A 23,217-nucleotide genomic window follows, 5' to 3' on the forward strand; every position below is an offset into this window, starting at 1 on the left:
AGTTCCTTTCAGGCTGCAGCGAACCAGCAGTGTGGAGGATCAGACCTGCGGAAGCAGATCAGATGGACTCTCATCATTTTGGTTTTCTGAAGAGATGGTGCAAAGGCTTTTAGACTTTAAAAGTTAAACAGCTGTCAGTCTCTGAAGGAAGCTCTGCTGAGGGCACTGTAATTCTGTCAGACCACCAAGGTTATGGGTTATCTTTGTTTCTTTGTCTGTGAAAAGGTCGGACCAGATGATCCTGCAGGTCCCTCTGGCTCTACACTCCAGACATTATAAAGACTAACACCTCTTGTATGTGTACACGCTGACATCTGAGAGGGAAGCTACACTCTCTGTGCCATTTCCAAAGGCTGTTATGGTATCTTTTAGTTTGTTTTTTAGCCCAAAAAAGTCACCATGCTCCTACTGTCTTGAAAGCCAAGAAGCTATAATTTAGGTCATCCTTGAGGTGCAGAATTCCCTTTGTCTACTTCCTACAGAGATGGCTCCTGGGAAGCAAGGAAATTTGCCTGGGGAAAGGGAGGGTGGGGAGATATTGGAGCTGGGGTTCCGAATAGCAGGGTCCAGATCAAAGCTTGGGCACTAAGTCACCAAGGATACCAAGGTAAGCTTTCTAACTAGAGATACATGGTCACCATTTAGAAAGTGTAGGTTGAATTCCGGAACCAATACCCAGCTGTGGGGGTGGGGGGAGGAAGGGGTTGGACGTAGGCCTGCCTAGTCTAGACAAAATGTGGTTTATCAATTATCTGGTTAAAAATCACACATCCTGTTAAAAAGGATGACTAACCTAGCATTTAGGGCAAAGAACATGCATTGAGGTGGGGCAAGGATCCCAATCAAGGCTGCAAGTACTTCAGAAACGAATTGATAAGGAGAGATGTAAGTTATACGTAGAAACTCTGTAACAATGTGTAAGAACAAGGATCAGAAATTGATCTGAGTTGCTGCTGATTTTGGAAAACGTGTGATGGTCACTCAATTATTAACCCATTTAGGATGTTTCTAGGTTGACTGATCATTTATCTATCACCTAGTCATCTAGCAAAACCTTGACTCTCACCTGTTTTCACAAAACAGATTGTGAGATTCCACAAAACCTCATCCCAAAAGACATTTTCCAGGACCGAGTCCTTTAAGAATTTAAAACATTCTTGATAAGCAGACCCTCTGACCGCTAGATAAATAAATGTCAGTGTGGTTGTGGTTGTCGCTCACAAACTGGGGGTGTGAAGCCACCAGCCTGCTGAACTTCCTGAAGCTGCGCTCTCAGGTTTGTTGAGAGGCGAGTCGTGAATGTTTTCTAGAACTCGTTGAGAGATACAACATTTTCTTGTTTGTAGGATACTTTAAGGAAAATTATTTTAAAGTCATATAATGTAAACAAGAATGTAATTAGTTTGTTTCATGACATTTATTTATATACAAGGCTATACAGATGGATTTTTGCAAACTTTTGTAAAGGTAGTGTGTCATAAAGTCAGAGTTAGGTTTTGAATCACAAATTTATTATAAAATATACCAATTTAATAAATGTGTTGCAGTTGGTCTTCTAGTATTTATATGCTGAAATGTGACAAACAAAATAGAAAAATGGTCACATCCACTAAGGGGGAAAAGTTTTGAATTAAGTGCTGCAGCTCTTAGACCATGAGTGGCTCTCGCCTGGCCCAGAGAATACCTGGTATCAGCCCTTAAGAGAGACTATGCCACGGGGTGATGGGGAGACCATTGGTAGTTCTAAGAAACACTTTTGCTATCCAATTACATATTCTGAGTTATAAAAGATATTCATAACTGCAAGTGGTTTTCAAAGAATAATTTTCTACAGGTGTAAACAAGTACAAGATCAATAAATGAAAAAGAGTGGCTGGAAAATGTTAGCAAAACTAACTTTCTCTGGACAGGTGCCTTTACTTGGGCATTTCTGGGCCCTCTGAGGAGATGGGGGGCAAAGTCAGCCTTGCCAAGTAACTATTAGGTCTCTACTGGTCAAGAGGAAGGGGAAAATTCATCACAAGCACGGCCTTGGAAAGGAATGTTTCAATCATTAGTGGTATTGGTTTTTCTTGCAATTAATAAACTGATGGGAGGAATGAGAATTTTATGGGAAAGAAGGTTTTGCACATCTTTGCCTGTTGGAAAAATGCTTTGATTTTATTTGATTTACTTTCCAGGTAAGACTGGCAAGAATGGCTGAGCTAACTCATCCCTTTAAAATCCTAGGCTTAAGCCAAGGCACCTGGATCCTGGTGCCTCCTCCAGCACTTTCTCTCTCTCTCTCCCCCTTTCTGGGGAACTGGGATGGGGTGGGCGTGCTACTTACATGTGGCGCCATGCCAGCGCAGGAACCTGGAAGTACCTATCCCAAGAGTTATCACAGGCCAAGATACATACTTTCTATTGCTTCTTCCTCCATCATCTTGATATTTTTATAAAGAACAAAGAGCCCTCTTTCTAAAACAGATGATAATCCTTGCTCTAACCAAATGTGTCCACGATTGAAATGGAGTGCCAGTTAATTCTCTTCCTTTGAAACTCAAACATATGACTAGACATAGATGTCAAGTACCCCAACAACCAAATGTTTTAATATTCTCTCCTATTTTCCTTGCTTATTTCCAAAATCCAAGATTTTTTCTGTGTAAGCAAAAGCATGTGCGAAAGTTCAAAAATGCTCTTTCATACCATCCAGATGGTTTTCTGATTATAAAAGGAACCCACACAATTACTGACTGAAAAGTCCTTCAGCCCAGAACTGGTGGGAGTGGCAGGGGCATGGTGGGTATGTGGTGGGGACATGGTAGGGGGGTGCTCCCTGCAGGAGGCATGTCTGGGCCTTGGGGCCCCTCAGGCCCAGTGGACTGGTCCCTGAGCTGAGGATCTGCCTCAAGCAATGGACTGTGAAAAAGTGGAAGGAGTACCTTGGCTTGTTGGTTGGCTCCAGCAGCTCGAGGGTGCAAAGGGATGTCGTGGGTTTCAGTCTGCTGTTTAGCAAAGTTCACAAATACCTGGAGGCAAGAGAAGAGCAAGTAAGTAGATGTTTCCAGAAAAATGGTACCTTGCACCCACCCACTCACTTTGCTTTCTCTTTTCCACAGTTAATGTACAGCCCTGCTGGAGCAGCTTATGTTCTGTAGGAGGGGAGGCTGGCCCACCCAAGGAAGCCCGGCCACCAGGTCTCTGGACAGGGCTTGCTTTTTAGAATTCTGAGCTAAGCCAAAGGAGTTCCTGTGGGAGGACTCAAGGAACTTGGGGCACCAGGCCTTGGGGTAAACAAGGCAAGGCAGATTCTCAGCTAGCAGCGTCTTCCTAAACCTCTAAGGAAGAAGCTAAAAGCGAAAAACAAAACAAGAGTCTGATCTCTTCCCTTTTCTGTTCTTTATTCAATGGGCAGTGTGGCCGTGACTCCTGCTCTTGCCTTCTTCTGCTCACGGCTGCCAAGAAGGTGCTGGTGAGCCAGCTCCTCAAAGGGTAAGTGGAGACTTGCCTATTTACACCACTTTATTGAACAGTCTTTACGGATGTTTATTTAAAACAAATAGCAACAACAAAAAACCCCGGAAAAACTCAAATGTCTAAACAGATGAATGGATAATCAAAACGTGGCTTATACATACAACGGAATATTACTCAGCCTTTAAAAGAAGGATATTCTGACACATGCCACAACATGGATGAACCCTGAGGACATTATAAGTGAAATAAGCTAGACACAAAAGGACAAATACCATATGAGTCTACTTATATGATGTATATGGAGTAGTCAACATAAAGTAGAACAGTGGTTACCAGTGGCTGGGGGAGTGGTTAGGGGGAGCTATTGTTTAACGGGTAAAGACTTTCAGTTTGAGAGATGAAAAATTTCCGGAGATAGATGGTGGTGATGGTTGTACAACAATGTGAATGTACTTAATACCACTGAATTGTACTCTTAAAAATGATTAATTATGTTATGTACATTTTACCACATTAAAAAAAGTGATCGCATTAAAAAACCTGACAAATGGCACACACGTTTGTTAAAACTCACTGAATTGCACACTTTAAATGGGCACATTTTATTATATGTAAATTAAGCATCAGTAAAGTTGATTTGAAAAGAAAAAAAAAAGCCACCACCACAAACCAGGAAGGATGAAAAAAAGTCATAGTGTAGTGGGGAAGGATGATGTAAAGTTAATCAAGTTTGCTGATAACTAAAATATTGCTAGAAAACAATTTCTGATATACTAGGTTTTACCCTAATGGACAGAGGGACCAGAGTGTTAAAAATGAGGCATGTCGTGTGGATTCCAGCCCAAGTTGGGCATTCAGCCTAGTCTGCACAGCTCCGCTCTGCACGTGGTGCCCCTCAGACGACTTGCCTGGTCCAGTGTGGTCTGCGTGACGGAGTACTCCTCGATGAGCAGGCTCTCCTTGTGCGAGAGGAGCAGCCGGAAGATCCTGGCCAGGGAGGAGGAGGAGACCTGGAACTGGAGCATGTTGTAGTGCCTCTCCCTCTGCACGCTGCCCGGGAAGTTCCCCTGGAAGAACTGCTCCACGGGATTCAGGTCAGGAAGCAAGTCGTCCTTCGGGGATTTGATTTTCATTGTGACGATGTAGCCATCTCCAAACCTAGGGGACACATGTGGTGGCGTGGTACAGGCCTGTTAGTAGCTGGGTCTAAGGCAATCCCAAAATAAGGAATAGACTCATCAAAATATTGGGGATTAAAGGCCCACACTAGAACTTGTGTGCATGTTTAAAATAGGAGAAAAACCCCACAATAGTTCTTGGAGAAATAGTTTGATACTAGTTTTTAGACGGCTAAGTGCCTGGGGAGCCAGCCCTGGTGGTCTAGTGGTTGATTTGGCGCTCTCATCACGGCCCGGGTTCATTTCCTGATCAGGGAACCACACGACCCGTCTGTCGGTTGTCACACTGTGGTAGCTGCATGTGGCTATGATGCTGAAAGCTATGCCACTGGTATTTCAAATACCAGCAGGGTCACTCATGGTGGACAGGTTTCAGCGGAGTTTCCAGACTAGACAGATTCGGAAGAAAGACCTGGCCACCCACTTCCAGAAAAAATTGGCCATGGAAAGCCTAGGAATAGCAGTGGAGCATTGTCTGATATAGTGCCAGAAGGTGAGAGGATGGTGCAAAAAGACCAGGCAGGGTTCCTCTCTGCTATACACAGGGTCAACAGGGCTGCTAGGAGTCGGAATCCACTGGATGGCACTAACAACAACAAATGTCTGTGTGGTGAAGTGGGTCACCAGACCTGTGTCATAGCTTCTGTGTCCAACTCCTGGAGACAAGGATGTTCCCTGCTCCTTTCCCTCTAACACGTTTGCTGAAGTCAAAGGTGGTTTTAGCCCTGGGCAGAAGGTGTCATGAAGGTGTATTGGGCTGGTGCTTACTCAGTGGTAGAAAGGCTGGCTGGTCCTTTAAGAGACTGGCCTGGTGGGAGCAAAGGCTTGGAAAGGCAGCACTCCCCTGAGGAAGCTTCCAGAACAAATGAAGCGGCCAGGGCCATCGGTGCTTCCCTCCTCCCCTCACCAAGTGAGCTGGTCACCCACACGTGGGTGAAGAATGGTCCACCAGAGAGTGTGTGCACGGCCAGCTGGCTTCCCTACACACTTACATCAGGGTATACTGTGTCAGTTATAACTTATTTCAGTGCTTCTTCCATGTTCAAGGGTTGTTTCCCTCTACAATAAAATGCCTTTACCTTCAGCTCCAGAATATTGACTGTCCCTCCACGTGGGGAACTCTCCCTCTCCCCTGCTCTACCATGGGGATATTGAGGAATGAGAGGGAAGGGAGTAGGGGACATCCATGTCTCCAGCAGTTGGACACAAGAAGTTGCCGACACAGGTCTGGTGACCTCACATGCTGAAGTCCCTCTAGATATCTGTGTAGTGTCCAAGCTGTAGTTGCTCCAGAAATCATGGGTCACATACACAAATACAGCTAATCTACTAGACTTTTCAATCATTTATCTGCCCTGATGCATATGAAGGATGATGTGTACTGTGCAACATACTCCCATGGGCACATCATGATTAAACAACTTGGCATAGATAAGGTGGGTTATGTGCTGGTCCTTTCACCAACTAGCACAGTGATTTTTATTTTCTGGACTCTCAAAAAGTATTTTTTAAATAAATGAGTGAAAACTATAAATCCACCCTGTCCTAGTTTATAAAGCATATTAGAATGCGAGGGAGGGGCTGGCCCAGTGGTGTAACGGTTAAATTCACACGTTCTGCTTTGGTGGCCCAGGGTTCACTGGTTGGGATTCTGGGTGCAGACCTACTCACCATTTGTCAAGCCATGCTGAGGTGGTGTCCCACATAGAAGAACTAGAAGGACCTACAGCTAGGATATACAATTATGTACTGGGGCTTTGGGGAGGAGGAAAAAAAGAGGAAGATTGGCAACAGATGTTGGCACACGGCCAATCTTCTCAAAAAAAAAAAAAGAAAAGAATGCAAGGGAGCATGGCATTATTATCACAACCTTGTTTTAACTGACTGTCAGCTTTGGCACACAAACTATTATTATTATTATTCTTACTTTTTGCCGAGGAAGATTCACGCTGAGCTAACATCTGCCACCAATCTTCCTCTTTTTGTATGTGAGCTGCTGCCACAGCATGGCCACTGACAGACCAGTGGTGTAAGTCCGTGCCTGGGAACCGAACCCAGGCTGCCAAAGTGGAGCACGCCCAACTTAACCACCAGGACACTGGGGCTGGCCCATAAACTGTTATTAATAATGCATTGTTTATAGCAGTTGACAATTTACGGGGACAGGATAATCCTGCTGAACATTACTGGCATTGCTGGTTTGTCACATAATACTGGTTATTTCTCAAACTCAAAAGCATACAACGTGCCAGAAAGGAAAGCTGACTTGGAGGCTGTTTGCACTCCTAATCGTTCCCACATTGGTTGTGGACTCTTATTAAATAGGTCGTCAGTCCTGGATCTGCTGGGATAAATGGTGAGATAATGAGGCAGTGGAGGTGACCCTCCCTTATCCCAGCCAGGCTCTGCATATGCTCCAATCAAAACCCCCCGCCTGGAGACTTGGCAAGCCTTCAACCACAGGCAATTAGCCCAATACAGAGGAGTTTCTTTCAGCACAATGGCTTTCTCCACCTGCTGCTGCAGAATTAGGCCTGGCCACCATCTGCCTCTGCCCAAGGGAGGGCAGCAGGACCCTCCCAAGTGTTAGTCGAGAGCATAGGGCCCGGTTGACCCCTCTCCCAGGAAGGTAATAAAGGCGCCCCCCTCCCCCCACCATCTCCTTACTTGTACTTGAGGTGCTGAATGGTGCCCAGACACTGAAAGGCACCCTTCACCATGATGGCCAGCCGGGTACACAGGGCCTCACATTCTTCCATGCTGTGGGGCAGGAGAGAGGAAGTGAGGGGTGGGGAGGACTCCCGCCTGCCCACCAGCTCCACCCCAGCCCCTGGGAATCTCTTGCCTGTGGGATGTGAGGACCACAGCCCTCCCTTCTCTGATGATGCTCACAATGGTGTTCCACAGCATGCGGCGTGCCTGCGGGTCCATGCCTGTGGTGGGCTCGTCCTGTGGGGAGGCAGAGAGGGCAGGGGCAGGGCTTGAAGCTAGCCTCTCCTGGCTACTGCACCCTCCTTGGCTGCCCTCCAAGCAGCTCTGCTCTCTGGCAGATGCTGCACAAAGTCACTCCCAGTGGGGTGAGACCCAGGCAGGATACCCGGCGCAGGGTACAGAAGGCAGGAGGTGAATCAGGAGAGTCAAGACACATCGTGCACATCTCTAGACTCATCTCAGCCCATGAATGGGTTAAGGTTGATTAAGACAATGGCAGAATTACCTTAAAAAAAAAAGAGGAAAAAAACCCAACAAACCCCTACACGTATGTTTGCCAGGAGGCAGGGAGGTAGCCCTGGTGACTTTCCTGGTTCCCATCAAGTCCTGCGACCCATGCCCTCATAAACCCCAGACCGCGTGGGCAAGGGGGGCCTCGAGCCTGGGCCAGCTCCGGTGAGAGTCACGTGAGCCTTTGATCCAGGCCAACGCTCCTGTCCTCTTCGGATCCCAAACAGACCTCCTTGGGCAGTAGTAATTTCTGACCCGACACTACATCCCCAGGGGGGCTGAACTTTCTGCTGTGGGCCTGTGGCCCCACAGGAGACTTCCCAGGAAGTCAGAGTGAGAATGTGCTGTGACTCCAGTCCCACCCAAGAGCTGTGAAGCAAACACTGGGCTGAATCACTCAAAATGAGCAGTATAGGGAGCAGTCCAGACAACAACAGACTGCTGCATTTTCTAAATCTGCTGTCCCAACCATAGAGAGGCAGCACTCGGTTCAAGCCCTTGGGCCTGCCTGTCCCCACAGGTCGTGGTGCCCCTCACCAGCAGCACCAGCGGTGGGCGGCCTATCAGAGCAATGGCTGTGGAGAGTTTCCGCTTATTGCCCCCACTGTAGGTGCCGACCAGGCGGTCCGCATAGAGAGACAGGCCCAGGCTCTGAATACTCCAGTTTGCAACCTAGGGAAGAGAAAGAAATCTCATTTGGGAAAGACAAACAAGCAAACACCTCGAACCTCCACCAATTCAAAGCCTTGGGTTCGCAGATCTCACTCATCCAGGAGGAGAGACCCAGCTGGGCTGCAACAGGGCCGCCTGCTAGCTCATGTTCTCTGGCACGTGCTTCAGGGGCCAGGTGTCTCCTATCCACTCTGTGCCTTAGATCCCAGCGTGTCTTGGTCAGCTCAGTAGCCGGTGGGTGCAGCCCCCTGAAAATTGGCCTTCAGCCTTACAAAGAACAAGGCAGTGCTTCTCACCCAGTGTCCAGGACTATGGCTTAGGAGGGGAGAGGAAGAGTTCTAGAGTCTGTTTGAGAAGATGGTGGGTCCCAGACCTGTTGATTTCACCCCTCAACAGGGACACATTTGAGGTCTTGTGCATCAAATGTATACTTATTGAGCACCCACTGTGTGCCAGGCACTGTACTAGGCACTGGGGAATAATGGTGAACATAACCATTGACCTTGTACTCACAGATGGTGGGGGTGCTGACAGACAACCGAAATAAACAGAATGATGATAGATTATAACAGTGCTTTGAGGGAACTCAACAGGAAACTATGACAGAGAGTCACAGGTGTGTTTGCGTGTGTGTTTGTGTGTGTGTGCACGTGCACACACGTGTGCACAGGAGGAAAACTAGACAAGTCGTTGGAGACAAGCCCACCATGCTGCTGCCTTCTGCCCTTGTGCCTCTGCCTGGAATATTCTTCCCCTAGATAGCCACACGGCTCACTCTCTCAGCTCCTTTAGTCTTCACTCAGAAGTCACCTCCTCTGTGAGGTTTGCCCTGGGCCAGCCTACCTCCACGTGCCAACCCCACCCAACAATTCTTCCCTGCTCTATTTTTCCCCCAAGGACTTTTCACTCTCAAATATACGGTATATTTTACTTATTTATGTATTTATTGTCTGTCCCTCCCACTAGAATGTAAGCTCCGTTTTTAACTTTTTATTTGGAAACAGTTTCAAACTTACAGAAACATGTGAGAATAAGAATGGTACAAAGAACACTCACAAACCCTTTACTCTCTCTCTCTCCCTCTCTTACACATACACACACACATACACACAAACACATCTTTTTCAGATCCATTTCAGGGTGAGCTATACATCATGGCCCTTCATTTCCTAAATACTTCGGTATATATTTCCTAAGAATAGAGATATTCTCTTATATAACCACAGTACAGATATCAATGTCAGTAAATTTCACATTGTTACAATATTTTAATCTAATTTACCCTTCATAGTTGGCTTTTGTCAATTGGCCCAATAACATGCTTCATTGTATTATTTTCGCTTCAGTACCAGATGCAGTCTAGTGTCCATTATTCAGACACTGTGTTTACCTAGCCTCCTGTGATCAGGAACATTTCCATAGCCTTACTTTGTCATTTACGACTTTGATATTTTTTAAGAATACAGTTCCTGAATTCTTTTTAATAGAATGTTCTTTCTTTGGAGTTTGTCTGGTGTTTCCTCATGATAAGATTCAGGTTATGCATTCCCAATCAGAATATTCCGTAGGTTAAGTTGTGTCCTTCTCAGGGTATCACATATAGGGGCATGAGATGACCATCTGCCCCCCTAGGTCATGTTAAGTTTGATCATCCAGTTAAGTTGTTGTCTAATTTCTCCATTATAAAATTATTATTATGCTTCCATTGCAACCAATAAGCAATTTGTAGGGAGATAATTTTAAACCACACAAATATCTTGCTTCTTATAAAAATTTCCCCTAGATTTAGCAACCATTGACAATTCTTGTGCAATCCAATCTTTACTATGATCATTGCAAAATGATTTTCCAACTCCAGAACATCCTCCACACTAACCAGTTGGATCTCAGCATTTGACTATATGCAAGAACCCTCCCTTCTCTCCAGTTTATTTATCTATTTAACAGTATGGACTTATGAATTCCTACTTTTCTCCCAATGTTTTATAATTTATCATGGTATTTAATTATTTTGATGCTCAAATTGTTCTATATTTGGTCACTGGGAGCCCCTTCAAGATGGCTCCTGTGTTCTTGTGATATGCTCCCATCATTTTTTTTTCCTGAGGAAGATTCACCTTGAGCTAACATCTGTTGTCAATCTTCCCCTTTTTGTATGTGAGCTGCTGCCACATCATGACCACAGACAGACAAGTGGTGTAAGTCTGTGCCTGGGAACCGAACCCAGACCACTGAAGCGGAGCATGCTGAACTTAACCACTAGGCCACTGGGGCTGGCCCTGCCATCATTTTTTTGAAAGCTCTTTTTAACTTTCTGGCATCATAAGATGTTCCAGGCTCATTTTATACCTATGGTGACCCAGCCCTGAAATTTGTCATTTACCTGAGGAGTCATGGTTCTTTTTGGTGGGGAATAGTATTAGAGACAAAAATATGGCACGAAGTGTGCTCATTGCTACTGGGGTATTTTTGCTTCTTGGCCCTTTCAGAGGACAGATATATGCATACACAAACATACACACGTATATGCACATACAGATACATGCCTATGTGCAATATCCATGAGCACATACACATGCCCTCACAAACACATGCATATAAATATTTCATGAGTTCACAGTAAGATCTCCAATTCCAATCCATCCCCACAGGGCTCCTTCTTGCTTTACCCCTTTCCATATTTGCATGTCCCTTCTTCCACAGTGAGGACTCTAGCTCTCAAAGTCATTAACACATTTATTCATTTACTTAGTCCTATAATACATCAAAAATTATTTCAGAATTGCTTTGCTCATGCCACTATAAAAAACATATTGGCTAAAAAGAGCTTAGAATTTGTTTGTAGTTCTTTCCCTCTGCTCTACCTGCCCGAGACTGAGGCTATATAGTCAAATACTGTGTCATTAGTTATTTTTATTAGTTCTTTTCCTCCCCTTCTGTATGATTATAATATTTATTTGAAATAAAATTGGATTAATTTGTTTCAGTTTGCTTTCAGTGTCAGGATTTTCTTTTTGTTTTCATTTTTACTCTCTTCCTATTCTTATTGATTTAGTTTTATTTTTTGAGTATATAGAACATTAACATGCTTCCAGAAGTCAAAACTATACAAAAAGATATCTTGAGAGAAGTGTTATTCCCTCCCATTTCCCTCTTGTTGATCACCAGATTCATTGTTTCCAGGTTTATCCTTCCAACTTTATTTTTGTAAAGGTAAGTAGACATATGTATGCTTTCTTATTTTTCCTACTTTCTTACATTAAAAAGTAGCATTCTACACGTGCTCTTTTGCACTTTGCTTTTTTTACTTAACAATATCTCTTGGAAAATAATTCCACGTCAGTTCCCAGAGATTTCTCTTGTTCTTTTTTTTGTTTTCTTACAGCTGCATAAGACTTTATCGTGTGTATGTCTCATAAATTATTCAACCAATCATCTATGCCTGAACATTTAGGTAATTTCCAATATTTTGTGACTACAAATACAATAAATAACCTTGTGCATAAGCATTTTGTACTGTGGGAGGTATATCTTCAGGGTAAATTCCCAGAAGTGGGATTGCTGGATCAAGGGTAAATGCGTGTATGATTTTGTTAGATATGAGGGTAGGGATTTTTTGTTTTGTTCACCGCTATACCCCCATCTTCCAAAACAGTACTTGGCACATAGTAGACCCTCAGTAAGCATTTGTTGAATGAATGAATGGATAGCATGTTCCAGCTTTCCCATTTCTAAATAAATGCACTTTCATGAAACAGGCTTATGGTTTACCAAACATCTGAGTGGCCATAACAAACCATTTTTTACCCTCTCGATTTTCTCTGCTGGTACACCTCGAAGCCGGGCATAAAGATACAGATGTTCTCGCCCTGTGAGCAGGTCATCAATTGCATCAAACTGAGGACAGTAGCCCATAATTTGATGGACGTCAGAAATATTGGTTAAAATACTGCAAAAACAAAAAGCAATTAGCAAGTTTCCTTCATAGAGGGAGTGGTCCGAGAGCTGGGGCTGGAGAAGCTTCTGCCAATGGGATAAGGGAGCTGCCTCTTCTCTCTTCCCACTTTGCTTCAGAAATGTGTACAATGTTTAGGAATCAAAGCAGGGGCCCTTCGCTTAGAAACTGACAAATGTCAGGAGCTCTGAGCTTTGAATCCACACAGATCCTCCCCAGTTTCCCTGTCTAGGATCAACTGAATACCTGTTACCCACAGTCAGCTTTGGCTTTGGATGGCATCACCTCACACGTGAGTTTAAAAACAAAGGGAAGATCAGGTTTAAGAACACGACCAGTGGTTTTTGATCCCTTTCAGACGTTTGGGAAGTAGCTAGAGAAGATGCATCCTTCCCAATGGAAGTAAACTTCTCCACCTGTATTTATTGGCAGAGATACGGCCAATGAAAGAGGAACCTACCAGATTACCACCCAGAGCAAGAGGCTGGCAGGGAATTGAAATAGAATTCAAGTGAATTGAATTCTATTAGCTCCCTTTGACTAACATATTCTCTCCCACTAGAAAATATATTGCCTTGATGAAAAAATAAACTGTCCATAGACTGGTCTAATCTCTTCCCCCTCCCCTTATAGCCTAGGGTCTATGAATAAAGGATGGATGTAATAGGATGGGACAGAGAGAGGCCGAGCAGTCCCTCACTATGACAAAAACAACTTCAGATATGGATGGGCCAGTTAGAACTATCCAGGGAAGCAAGGAGGCTACTTCGCCAAATTCACAGGAGCTACCCCACCAGAAAATCCCAATCCTATGTCTTGAACCTATAGTGTCTTTCTAGCTTCTATCTCAGTTTCACCTTCTGGGCATCAGACTTGGACTATAACTTGATGTCTCATGGTAAATCCTCTTACATCCTCCTCCCCACAACCTGCTGCCTCCCCAAGACTCCTTGTGTTACCATCATGAAGTCATTTGCTTGGTTGCAGGCTAACCTGGATCTACAGATAAGATAGCCCCAGTAGTGGCTGGCTACACCCCTGCCAGTCCCTCTGCTCTAGACCCAACAAGAATCGCTGGGGAAGGCCAGAGAACCAAATTTATCCTGTCTGAGCCAGTGAAGCATGTTCAGGGCTCCCCCTGCCCGACCATGCTGAGGATGGCTCTCAGGTGAGGGAAGGAGGTCCCAATCAGGCAGATGCTGGGCAGACATCAACAGTGCTTCACTCCACTTATAAACTAGGGCAGAGGGTTCCTCTGGGCACACCTAATGTGTGTGCGCTCTGCTGTTCAAGGAGCAGCCTGGAAAGAGGCAAAAAGTGCGAGCTCATGTTCTCTATCCTGTCCCACAGACAACCAGTCTATTTACTCACACCTTATTACAGAGAGCAGCAGGCATCCTCCAGAATCCAAGGGCATATGCCAGTTTTCCGTTTATGAAGGCTCTTTGGCCTGGCAAAACCAAGCATCAACGCAAAGATAGCCAAGGCAGATTAACGTCCTGGAGGGACCTGAACTAGCCTCTATCTAGAAACTCGACCCAGAGAAAGCATGCTTCATCACAGGGGTTCTTCACCTGGGACCCAGGGGTCCTTCAGGATCACAAATGTGCTTCAGGGCTCAGTAAACTCCCTGAAAGTGTTTGCAAAAATGTGTGGAGGGAGGTAATAAGGGGCAATGATGTATTTTTATAGGCAGAAGGTGCAAGTGTTCATCAGATACTCAAATGAGTCCATGACCCCAAAAAAGTAAGAACCACTGACTTAGTGCTTCCCAGAACTTTCTAAGAATCCATGCTAACAGAGGAATCTCTTAACAATCATAATTCAATTCAATTTTCCAGAAGGTCTATGTCTTGGACTTTTTGGACCCTGCTTGCTGGGAGGTCCACTCCTCTGTACATATCTTTCACGCTCTCAGAGTCACCCTCAGATACAGGGTCTGATGCTCACCCTCCCTATGCTGGCACAGGGACACGGCACGGGACCTCTCAGAGATACCCTGAGATAGGATGAACAAGACACTCACCTCTTGCCTGCTACAGTGGCATCGCCTGAGGTCACTGTAGTGTCTCCAGTGAGCATCTTGAATGTGGTTGTTTTGCCAGCTCCGTTTACTCCCAGGAGGCCAAAGCACTGTGGGAGAACACACACCATCGGCCTCGCCCTAGAGCCCAAGGTCTGGAGTGTTGGTCCCAGGGCAAGTGTGTGGGTTGGGGGGAGGCATTTTAGACCTGTGCTGCCATTATGGAGGCCACTAGCCACGTGTGGTGTAGGGTAGCGGGATTCGCCACCCCAAAATACATCACTTTGGCATAAGGATGATTTTTGAGGTGAAGGCAATTGAGAAGCAGCAGATACAAGAAAAGCCCTCTGCTCTCCCCCTATTTTGCCTAAAAGCAGGACATAAATTTACAAGGTGTTCCCCTATCCTCTCTACAGGAAGGACAAAAGTGAATCACTGGAGAAAATTCTAGACCTTTATCAGCCTGGAGATGGCACCAGAGGAATCTACATAACAAACTTTCCTAACTAGCCTTTATCTACCATTAGTTCCCCAGATATTTGCCTTCCCACAATTTGCCACCCCTAGAAACTCAAAGTCCCTTTCCTTTGTCTTGTCACTTCTCTAAAAATGTATTGTTCCTTTGCTAAGATGCTCTCTAAGCCCAAGTTCTAACCACCATTTTGAGTCATTCGTTTCCCCTGTGTACATGTGATGCGCATGCTAATAAACTTCTCTTTGTTTTTTTCTTCTTAACCTGTCTTTTGTCAGTCCAATTTACAAAGCCCCAGCCAGGGAACCTAGGAGGGTAGTCCCCTACAGTGGCTGCTGAGCACTGGAAACGCATCAATCCAAACTGACGTGTGCTGTGAGTGTAAAACACACACTGGATTTTGAAGACTAAGAACGAAAAAGAAAAAGAATGTAAAATATCTTATTAAAAATGTTTTATGTGAATTATCTGTTGAAGCAATAATATTTCAGATATATTGGATAAAATAAATGATTAAGATGAATTTCATCTGGTTTTACTTTTTTCATGTGGCTACTAGAATATTTAAAATGACCTATGGCGGCTTCTGTTTTATTTCTACTGGGTAGCTCTGCTTTCAAGTTGGGGAAGAGACACGCACAGGAGCTGATTTTCTGAAACCCCTTTCACGTGTGGTCTGCAGAGTACCCACCTCTCCGGGGCGAACTCCCACACAGAGCCTGTCCACTGCTGGGCTGGAGGAGCCTGAGTAAATCTGCAAGACCCAGAGAAACTGGACTGAGGACTGAGAGAGGGTTAGAGCAGGAAGGCAAGAGAGAGCAAAGGATGAAAACTTTGGTTTTTGGTGGTAGGCGAAAACTACCAACACAAGGAGGTTACATATTGACACAGGTGTTCAGATAGGTGCTGTGAGTGCTGAGAAATCTCAAAGCTGACCCACTGAGCAGAAAAGGAACAGAGAAAGGTTAGCAGTGCTCAGTTGGAGTGGCTCTCGCTGAGCCCCTGTGTCAGTACCCAAGACGGATGCTGAGGAAAATGCATCGGAATTAGATGTCCTTGGAAGACAAGTTATGAGACAGAGATGACAACCCCACATAAAATTAGGAAAACGAATTGCTTGCATAGGCATATTGCTTATTCCACAGAAGGCAAATTACAATGCCATGCCATCTCTGGGTCCAACCGGCACCTCCAAACAAACACACCTATTCCCTTACCTTGGTTAGTTCATTTAGCCGTAAGATATCAGTTTTATTTCCTCCACTAATAATTCTTTGTCTCTCTTCAGCCACATCATCATCTTCATCTACGATGGGCTCCTTAGAGGGCTTCCCAATCCTAGAGGAAGGAAAAGGGGCAGGATTGGGCTGTTGTACAGCGTCCTTGGCTTTGTCCTTTTCATCTTACTTTCTTCCCATTTCCTCCCTTCTGCCCTTCTACGGCTTGAATTCTCAAAAGGACTCCCAACAGGAGAAGCATCAGCCATTAGGCAGAGAGGGCAAGCGCTCACGTCCAGAGTCAGCCCTGGGTTCCAGTCCTGGCTGCCTCATGTGTGACATTGGGCATGCCCTTGAACCTCTCTAAACCTCACCTCCTTCCACCATAAGATAGGGAGGGGATGATAATGTCTACCTCATAGGATTGTGGTGAAGATGAACTTGGCACAGTGTCTGGCACAGCGTCAAGACTCAAAACCTGGTAGCTGTCATCATTACCAAAACACTTCACCTGGGGTAAGCACTCAGTAAACAATAGTTACTAGCGACCAAGCCTCCTATGTCCTCCAGCCCATCAGGTCACCTCATGCCCCCAGCCATTTCATGCTTCTCCATCAGCTGGACGTTAAAACCCTAACTGCTCATCTAAAATCCCAGAGCCCTGCAAAGGCCCCACCTCCCCTCCCCAGCCGCTCTCTCACTTATCTCTTGAACTAACTCCTCCACCAACCATTTGATCTACCCTGGTCCCCAGCCCATGCCGGCCTTTCGCAACTCCCTCATAGTTCCAGGGAACTTCCAGTCCCTCAATGTTCTCTTCTTCCTGCCTGCCAGAGGGAAACCTCCCCATCCTTAAAGACACAGCCTCTTCTCTGAAACCCTCCCTGACCACCTCGGCCTACTGTCTTTCCTTCTTCTCTCACAGGTCACATCTAGTTCATCACCAAGTCTTGTCTAACAAACTTCCTACTACTTATCCAGTCAACCTATTTTTCTCCATCTCCCAAGGCCCCCACTCCTATCTAGGCCACCATTGTTCTTGCCTGGGCACCAAAATGGCTCCTGTCTAGTTTCTCTGCTTCCAGCCCTGGCAGGTCATGTCACTCCCCTGATTAAAACACTCCAACACGGATGGGCCTTGAGGGTACTATGCTAAGTGAAATAAGGCAGATAGAGAAAGACAAACACCATATGATCTCACTCATATGTGGAAGATAAACACACAGATAAAGAAAACAGATTAGTGGTTACCAGAGGGGACAGGGGTGGGGGGAGGGCGAAAGGGGTAAAGGGGCACATACGTATGGTGACAGATAAAAACTAGACTATTGGTGGTGAACACAATGCAGTCTATACAGAAACTGAAATATAATAACGTACACCTGAAATTTACACAACATTATAAGCCAATATGACCTCAATAAAACAAACAAACAAAAAACACCCCAATAGCTCTCTGCTGTCCTCAGGCTAAGTGCCATGTCCTCATCAAGGTGAAGGGGCATTTCACGACCTGGATCTGCCCACCTCTCCAGGCTCATCTCTCGTCCCTCTTCACCCACACCTTTCACAGCCATCCTATACTCCCCGCAGGCAGGCTGTGTCCTCTACAAGAGCACCCTTTCTTCCTCCCTGCCCCTCTCTTTGCCTGGTTGCCTCTCAGTATGGGCGTGGCTGCAAGCTTCTTGAAGCCAGAGGTTGTGGTATGCGTCTCTGGTCCTCTCTCGGGCCTAATGCAGTTAGGACTCACTCAATTGTGTTGATATCGGAGTTTGAAGCTAATGAGTCTGTTTTGGTAAACAACTTTCTGCCCCTCGTCCCCTGAAAGGCCTCTAAAAGATGTGGCCAAAGCTGTGGAGGGGGGCCTGCAAGGACGGAGGGTCCCGAGGACAGCAGTTCCTCTCACTGTCTCCCATAACTAGAACTACTGCCCGATCACGTCGTTTTCTTCAGCGTGTTGACACCCATCATCTCATTCAATCCTCACAATCCTGTGAATAGGGAGGCAGATTTGTTTGCAATCACTCAATTCCCTGTGGATCAAAATCCCAAAAGAAGCCTTCTGAATCTTCATTTATGTAAACGAGTGACCAGACTCAGCCTGAGAGCATGAAAGGAGAAGAAACGAACCACTGTCCAGGGAAGCTTGTTGTGAGGGTCCAGCGATTTGCAATTCTGGCCCCTGGGCTGGGCCCAGAAAAGGTCAGCCTGGATTGCAGAGGGGCTGCCTTCTGCAAACCTGAGCACCCATGTCAGGATGAGGCAGAGCGAGAGCCTGGGGAAGAATGGCCTGGCTGGGCTGGGGCCACGGCCACTGACCGGGCAGTTGAGAAGGCCTGGGAAAGAGTCAGCGTAAGCGGTGGCTACCTCCTCCATCTCCTGCACCCCCACCCCTACCCCTGTGATCACTGCCCTTCCCCCTCCACAGGGCCCCTGGCTGTGCTCAACTCGAACATCACCCCCATTTTACTCCCCTCCTCTCTGCCCTGCTCCACTTTCAAATCTCTAATTAGCAAAGGGGCCTGTTTGTCTATGAATGCATAAATTTGCTTCTTAGTACTTTGGATACCCCGTCACCATTGTCGTTTGTGATGCTATCATCCAATTTAAAATGAGTATCTGTTAATTAAATGAGACAGATTAAATATTAGTGATAGAAACCAATAACATTGTATTTTAAATATTTTAGAGTTTAGATTCTTCACAAATTCTAACACGCCTATTTTAACGTGCCTCTCCTTCTTGTATTACTCAGAGCAAGCCAGTCTTTAGGAACATAAAAACAACCATGGATGGGGCTCATAAGAAAAGAGACGACCACAGGGATGTGAAGTCGAGTCCCCGGACGGACACAGGAGCTGCCCCTGGCACCCTCAGAGCAGTGGCAGGAACATACCATTGGGTGAGGAAGAAGTGGTGCTGGATGAGGAGGGTGAGGAGAAAGTACACCACCCCTTCTGCTGCCATGGCAACCAGGTTCTTCCCAATCAGGTCCCACTGCAACGGATTTGAAGAGTGCTCCTCACCTGGGGATGGAGGTCACCGGAAATCAGCAGGAATTACGTCCACTTCAGCAGCCCCAGCTGTCCCTGGAGACCTGGTAGGACACTAGGCCCAGCTAGACCAGGCCTTACGCAAGGGATTAAGTGAGAGCTAAACCCAAGTCTCATCTTGGCTCAAGTCAGAATAGGGAAGAGTTGAAGACTGCCCTCGACCCCTCCCGTGGCTCCTTAGCCATGGAAACAGAGGCACCCTGATCCCTCTTAGGTGGCAGGACAATCCCAGATCAACCAGGTGCCCCCAGCCCCAGCCCAGGTGGCAGGTCTGATGTAGGAACTCCCGCTGCAGCCCTCCCAGCCTCAGAGGATCCAGGGCCACACTCCACCCACCAAACCGGGCATAGACGTCTGTCACAGCCTGGCTCAGCGCCAGGTCGATGAGGCCCCGACCCAGGCAGAAGTGGGGGAAGATAATGAGCAGCTTCCTCAGCATGGCGTTGAACCTGAGCAGTGTCTGAAACACAGAAAAGCAGGAGAGCCAGTAATGAGGCCAAGCCCACCTGCCTGCTCTTGAGCTGGGTGGGGCCTGACGCCCTTCCAGGGCAGGACAAGGGGGCCAGGGGAAGGCCTGTAGACACAGCGGCCGAGCAGCCAGACACCACAACAAGGATTTGTCAAACAGACATGGAAGCCTTGGAATACTCATAGGAGGTGCCTCTAGCCAGGTAGTATTTTCTAAACGTTTACAATGCGTACCACTGTGGGTAATTGTGAGGAACTTCCGAGTTACTTTCCTTAAGAACCTAGGTGACTTCATGGGCAAGAGCGGGAGTCTGAAGAGGAGCGGCCCTCCTGCTGTCTGCTTGGGAGCTCTCACTGCAGATGCACTTGAAATGACACAGGAGCCCTCCAAGGCATCTGTTACCAAGAGACGCAGCAGCTGCCGGGAGAGTGGCCCGGGTGCTCTCTCCTTTAGTGCAGCTGTGAGCCATCACTGGGGATGAAGCTCTTTCACTGGCTCTGTCTTAGCCCAGCTTGTACCAATGGGCGGAGGGGCCCTGAGCGTCTCCCAGCTCTGCTTCTCAGCTCCTCACAGGGAGCTACAGCTGTCTGTGGTTGTCGCCAGCAGAAAAGAGGGCCTGAGACTCTCTCTGGGGTCTGTGTTGAGTTGGGGACACTTGTTTTCACGCAGTCAGACTGTGCTTGCTGTCTTAGCCTTGGAGTGTCAGGCAGAGGCTCCCCCAAGACAGCAGAGGGGACACCAAGGGGTGAGGCTGACCAGGCTCCAGGCTGGGCCACTGCTGCCCACTTATCTGGCCCGTCCCTACCCCACACGCTCCTCCTCTCCAGCCTCCACACCTTTGCCCACACGACCCCATCTCTTTCTTTCTACTCCTTTTTTGCCTCTGGGCCTTTGCACTCGCAGCTTCTATTAACCATTGCTATTAGCAGGGAAGAATTCTCCTTCCTCTCTGCTCTCCGGCAGGTTCCTGCCTTTCTTTAGAAAGCTAGCTCCAATGACCCCTTCTCTCATAAGCCTTTCCAGATTCCTGTGGTAAAAATATCCACTCCTCTCTTACGGTACTTACCACATTGCCAGCATTAAGTATTTTTACCTGTCCACTTGCTCCACTAGTCAATGGTCCCTGGAGGACAAGGACTGGGTCCTAATCATTTTGGTGTCCTTCCTAAATACCTTGCACAACGATTAGCTCAGAGTAGGCACTTCATTATTTATTAAATGTGCTAATAAAACTCTACTTATTCCAGGCCAGGCTCAAATTGAATTTCCTTCACCAAGATGCTCCTGGCCCCTGCAGCCCAGCTCTTTGGTCCACTCTGACCTGTAGTGTTGCATCTGTCTTGCTCCTTTGACGTTCTGTCACACACTGTCTTATGGAATGTCACGTACTGTGGTTTATATCAGTTCCTAACTTGCTGTACAGATTGTTTTCTGACTGGAACAGGAGTTCCTGGAGGGCAGGACGAGTGGGTCACACTTGTTCGTATCAGCACATCCACCACATGGTGCTCACCTGTCGATCCCTCTTGACTGAGTAGGGACAGCAGCTACTGGGACCTGGGGAGCATCTTGTGGGAGACTGGGAATTTCTGCAGCTTCTGTCTGTCCAATAACTTATGTGAAAGCAATCAACTTTTATGCAGGGGAGGGGGGTGTGCTCAGTGAATGTTGGCTAAATGAGTGCAGCCTGTAGGAGGGAGAATGTTTTGAGTTGCTGTAAGCTTACTATTTAATTTTTCTGAAGTGACACACTCTCTTAAAACTTAGTGGGCTGTGAGCCTGTGACAAAAACAACTCTGAAGAGTAGCAAAAATTCCCTGGCCATCAAGGGTATCTGTGTTCTTATCCATCTCCCTTCTCGGGTCTGATGTGACATGGGACATTTTTATCAGTCATGGGACAGATGGGGTTCTGTTTCTAGCTTAGTGGTCACAGAAAGCCGGACAAGATCCGGGAAAGAGTCACTCTCAGGAGGCCATGGGACGGGATGGTTAGTGTAGATTTGCCTTGGGTCCTCCCAGAGAGACAGGGGTGGGGACAGGGGCCACAGCACAGCAGTGCAGATGTGCTGGCTGGTGCCCACCCTCCGAACTGCAAAGATCTAATGAGGGAAGGAAAGGCCAGAGAGGCTGCTGGAACACAGGCACATAGGCGAGCCCACCAATCCTTGCAAATGTTCCCAGGACAGCCGTGGCCAGGGCTCAGGCCCAGTGTGCTGGGAGTGGGAGTGTAGAGCAAAGACAGCTCTGTAGCCGTGGGATTGTTTTTAGGATTCAGTCTGGCCAGTTCTTTCTGGGTGAGGAGAAGTCTAGGGGTTGTCAATGGGACAACTGGACTTTATAGCTCATGAAAATGAGTCATTCAGCACCATAAAGTCAAATTCTGTCCTCAGGATTAATTTCCATGTAGAACAGCATATGTTAGTATGTTATAATTTGCTTAAGAATGTATGTTAGTATATATTTGTTTGTATGTCTCCAGAACAGATAAGAAATTCAAATGAGACATTGCCTCTGGAGAAGGGAACCAGGTGATTGGGAAACAAGAGTAGGAAGGAGACTTTTCATTGTGCACCTTTTTGTTCCTTTTAAATTTGGAAACCACACCACTGCATTACTTACATGTGTGTGTGTCTGTGTGTGTGTATAGAAAACCTAACACCCAAAGTCCCCAAAGGCAACCTTCTTGGAGGAGCAAGCAAATCTAAAAGCTTAGGATCATGAAAGGTCATCTATAGCTTGCAGAATGAGCTCAGAAAACCATGACGCTCAGCACACAAACAAACAAGGAGCGGAAAGACAGGAAGGAAGGGAGGAAGGAAGGAAGAGAGGGAGGGAGGAAGGGAGGGAGGAAGAATAGAAGAGACAGAGGGAGGAAGCAACATTCATTTATGCACAAAGCTTGTCCAGACACCAGGCTTGCCCACGGCTCTGCTTGACCATCACATACACTCTAGTATCCTAGTAATCAAACAAAGAAGCCAAGAAAGTCATGCTTACCCGGTTATTCTCAAATAATTCCAGGATGAAGGTGATGGCACTGCTGTTGATGCCGATAAACAGATTAGCACAAGACAAGGCCACATAGGCTGTGCTGGGGACATCAAACAGGAAGGATGCTGGGTACATCATGGGAATGACCGCCCATCTGTGTGAAATGACACAACTCACTGGGATGGAGTTCTAATTTCCACTCCATCTGCTGTACCCCTAGATCTAATGCATTCCCCTCACACATGAGGTGACATGTTTGAACTGGTGAGAGTCCAGGGGGACCAAAGAGATGCCTCAACCCTTGGTCTTTTTTCCTCATCTTTGAATGGAGATAACAGTGCCTGCCCTGACCACCTCATGGGGTTTTGTGAGGAGCAAATGAGATGGTAGCTGTGAATATACTTCGTAAATTATAAAGCTTTATACAAGGCATAGGAGCATTCTCCACCCTGCAATACTTCCCATTCTAATCTGGATCATCAAAGCTGAGCTGAGATCCCA

The 23,217-nt window shown here is 46.5% G+C and overlaps 1 protein-coding gene across 1 annotated transcript in view; it reads right to left on the reverse strand.

Moving 5' to 3' along the window:
* Positions 1 to 440: 440 nt before the first annotated feature.
* ABCA4 (ATP binding cassette subfamily A member 4) overlaps positions 441 to 23,217 on the reverse strand; it is a 129,065-nt gene continuing 106,288 nt past the window's right edge. The window contains exons 38-50 of the mRNA XM_058537134.1: positions 22,723 to 22,870; positions 19,591 to 19,714; positions 19,098 to 19,227; positions 16,202 to 16,322; positions 15,676 to 15,738; positions 14,516 to 14,622; positions 12,342 to 12,483; positions 8,400 to 8,534; positions 7,486 to 7,589; positions 7,308 to 7,400; positions 4,371 to 4,620; positions 2,928 to 3,014; positions 441 to 476 (exon numbers count right to left, since the gene is read on the reverse strand). Coding sequence (XP_058393117.1) covers positions 441 to 476; positions 2,928 to 3,014; positions 4,371 to 4,620; positions 7,308 to 7,400; positions 7,486 to 7,589; positions 8,400 to 8,534; positions 12,342 to 12,483; positions 14,516 to 14,622; positions 15,676 to 15,738; positions 16,202 to 16,322; positions 19,098 to 19,227; positions 19,591 to 19,714; positions 22,723 to 22,870 — 1,540 coding nt within the window. The remainder of the gene's footprint in view (positions 477 to 2,927; positions 3,015 to 4,370; positions 4,621 to 7,307; positions 7,401 to 7,485; positions 7,590 to 8,399; positions 8,535 to 12,341; positions 12,484 to 14,515; positions 14,623 to 15,675; positions 15,739 to 16,201; positions 16,323 to 19,097; positions 19,228 to 19,590; positions 19,715 to 22,722; positions 22,871 to 23,217) is intronic.

This window comes from Diceros bicornis, chromosome 4 (assembly GCF_020826845.1).
Source record: "Diceros bicornis minor isolate mBicDic1 chromosome 4, mDicBic1.mat.cur, whole genome shotgun sequence".
Classification (NCBI taxonomy): Eukaryota; Metazoa; Chordata; class Mammalia; order Perissodactyla; family Rhinocerotidae; genus Diceros; species Diceros bicornis.